General features: G+C 54.8%; 1 protein-coding gene across 1 annotated transcript; it reads left to right on the top strand.

The window, feature by feature from the left end:
- Positions 1–526: 526 nt before the first annotated feature.
- LOC125614862 (protein unc-13 homolog A-like) lies at positions 527–2,665 on the top strand (the record flags this gene model as incomplete). The annotated part of the gene is made up of 2 exons (XM_048797727.1): positions 527–649; positions 2,401–2,665. Coding segments are annotated over 2 exons (335 nt in total), but the record flags the coding sequence as incomplete, so codon positions are not given.
- Positions 2,666–3,381: the final 716 nt, after the last annotated feature.

The raw sequence follows: 3,381 nt of genomic DNA, 5'->3' as shown, positions 1-3,381 counted from the left end.
ATCCTGGGGACCGCAAGGGGACCTCCCTCCCAGACTGACTTGGGTTGGGTCTGATTGGGGAAATGGAGCCTGAATCTACTCTGTGCCTCCTCTGGGAGTATTTCCTCACCCCTCTTTCCCAGAGGAGCCAGGATTCCAGAGGGACTTTCTCTGAGGTGACAGTATTGGGGATAAAAGAAGAATGTGGGGTTTTTTTTCCCTTGGCCTGTTGCTCAGAGCCTGTGTGACTTTGGGCTGCTCACTGACCCTCTCTGAGCCCATTTCTTCACTTATTAAAAAAAAAAAAAATTTAAAAAGCCAAATGATGGAAGCCACCCAACAGGGTGTTTGGGAGCTTAGGGTTCCCAAGGTCATGTGATTTTCTGTCCATGAGCTGGGGGGGAGCGAAGAGGTGGGGAACTCTGACCCCAGACTTCAGAGTCTGCAAGCCCTGGGTCCAAATGCCCTCACTGCTACTTTCTGGCTGAGGCCAGGGCAGGGCCGGGAGCTGGAAGAGGGTCCAAAGGAAGCAGATGTCAGCTATGAGGGGGACCCTGGGGGACCCGGGGAGGGGAGGACGCAGGGAGAGCCCCTCCCTCCGCCCCCCCTTTATCATCTCTGCCCCTTCTCTTTGTAGGCAACTGGAATTATTTTGGCTGGGGTGAACAGAGTAAGTAACCCTGACCCAATGGAGGCTCAAGGGGAGGCGGGCATCTTGGTGACCCCGAGGTCCCCCACCCAGCGCCCCCTAATGGGGAGCTGAGACTGCCACATGAGGCTCAGAGGGCTGGCAAGACCCTCTCCTGCGCCCTCCGGGGCCCCATCCATCAACACCAGTCTCGGGGTCACGCTCTGTCTGGTGGGGCGCAGGCATGGCCATTGGGTGCGGGGACTCGGCAGGGAGGACTGGACAGGTGGAGGCCCGCTGGGCACCAGGACCCCCTCCTCTTGTCCCCGTGTATAATCCATCTCCTCTCCTCCCTCTTTGTCCCCTGTCTTCCTCCTGGAAAGAGACCCTGTCACTCAGAGGGCTGAGGGAGGGAGGGACACAGGGAGGGAGGCCGGCAGCCAGGGCTGAGCCCAGGGGCACCTGGACGCCTCCCCAGGCAATGCCCGCCAGCCCCCCCACCTGCCAGGGAAGGAGGCCACACCCCCCAGGCAGACCCGCTCCCCCTAGGAAATGGCTTCCTGTCCTTCCTTTCTAGAAAAATTTCTTCCTGTCCTCCACCCACTGGAGGCCCGGTCCCCTTCCCCACATCCTCTTTGATCCAGGGGAGTCTCTCTAAAGCCAGGTCTCTCTAAAGATCCTCCTGCCTCAGCCTCCTGAGCTGCTAGGATTACAGGCATGCACCACCGCACCTGGCCAGAGTCACATTTTTGATGCTGTTGGTGACATCACATCTCCCTCCTAATGCAGCAAAAGCCTAAAGGTCCCCCTCACTGGTCAGAGATTTGGGGACCTGGGATTTGCCCCTGACACACACACTTTCCCCTACTTTTCTGGTTTTCTACATCAACTAAATTTTGCTTTACTTTCAAAAGAAACATAACTGTATCATTCTTTTAAATTAGAAAAGTAACCTGTGCATTATTGAAATAAAGACTTCCCATGGGGCTGGGGTTGTGGCTCAGTGGTAGAGTGCTGGCCTAGCACATGCAAGGCCCTGGGTTTGATCCTCAGCACCACATAAAAATAAACAACAAAATAAAGGTATTGTGTCCAACTACTGCTTAAAAAAAAAAAAAAAAAAAAAAAGACTTCCCAGAAAGTTCAGAAAAGAAGAGAGAAAAAAATGTTTGCATCTTAATTATTCTACTACCCGTGTGTATGGCTTTAAAATTAGAATCCTCTTTCTTTAGAATTTAGAAAATGAACTGTTTTCTTTGTACTAGGAGCCCAGCCAAGCCAGTGTGTGCTTCAATTCCAGCCATACTGGGGGCTGGGGCGGGGAAGGCGGTCTTGCTGGCCTGAGCTCCAACCCTGGGGGTTGGTGCAGGTTCAGGCCTGGGGCCCTCCTCAGACACGGGGCAATCTCGAGGGCTGAAGGGCAGCTGCTCCTCCTGATCTGCCTCCGAGTATGTAGCTTCTCTTAAGGAAACCAACTGCCTGGTGGGGAAGGAAAATCCCATCTCATTTTCCAGAGCGTCTGGACTTTGACAAAGTTCATCATTTGAGCTGAAGGACACCCTCTAGATTATCCCTGTCCTCTTCAAATTATAGGACACTCAGACTCTAGGTCTAGTGTGACCCTTGTTCCTCAGCCTATGCCTCTATTAACGTAGCCCATGTCCTTCCAGCATTACCAGGGAGCATCCTCTTGGTGAGCAGCCAATAAAGACTCCCCAAGTCTGGGGACTGCACTGACCCCCTGTGTGCCCTCTCTCTCCTCACTCTCCGCATTTACCTGCTCTCTCTTCCAGACGATGACCCCGACAGTGCTGTGGATGATCGGGACAGTGACTACCGCAGTGAGACCAGCAACAGCATCCCGCCGCCCTACTACACCACGTCGCAGCCCAACGCCTCTGTCCACCAGTATTCTGTCCGCCCGCCGCCTCTGGGGTCCCGGGAATCTTACAGCGACTCCATGCACAGTTATGAGGAATTCTCCGAGGCGCGGGTCCTCAGGTAGCTGCCATGGCGTGTGGGAGGGTCGCTGTCCCCGGGAGTGGGGCGCAGTAAGCAGATCTCGGAGAAGGGGGTCCACGCTCTCTTGTGGCCGGTGGAATCCTGCTTTACCGAAGGGCAGAAAAGTCCATGAGGTTCACGAAAGGCGGCTTGTTTGGGCTGAAGCGAGAGGGACCTTCAGGCCCGAGAGGTTTCCTGGACCTATGGGACCTCTGTGGCATACCCTTTAGAAGTCACTGGTCCCTGTGTACTGTGTGACCGGGCAGAGGAGAGGGGATGACCGAAGGGGAAAGCTCTAACCGGTGTGTGTGGGTGGGGCGCAGTGATGGCCCCGCCCTTCCCGAGGCCCCACCCTTCCCCGTGGCCCCGCCCTTCTTCCACTTGGCCCCGCCCTTCCCTGTGGCCCCGCCTTTCCTCCACATGGCCCCGCCCTGTGTTCTCCCAGCAAGACTCCCAGTACTTTGGAATTGAAAGTTAGCCCTAGATCTTGAGCCCAGGAACAAGAAACTCATTTCAGGTGTAAAATCTAAGGGAATGCCAGCCAGGCGTGGTGGTGCACACCTATAATCTCAGGGACTCGTGAGTTAAGGCATGAGGAGATCAGGTTCAAGGCCAGTTTCAGCAGCTTAGCAAGACCCTGCCTCAAAATAAAAAATAAGAAGGGCTGGGAATGTGGTTCGGTGGTTCAGCACCCCTGGGTTCAATCCCTAGTGTCTCTCGTGTGCTGTCTCTCTGTCTCACACACACATGAGAAGAAATTAAGGGATGCCAAA

Source organism: Marmota marmota, unplaced genomic scaffold, assembly GCF_001458135.2.
Source record: "Marmota marmota marmota unplaced genomic scaffold, marMar, whole genome shotgun sequence".
NCBI lineage: Eukaryota > Metazoa > Chordata > Mammalia > Rodentia > Sciuridae > Marmota > Marmota marmota.
This window is presented reverse-complemented; position numbering and strand designations above follow the sequence as displayed.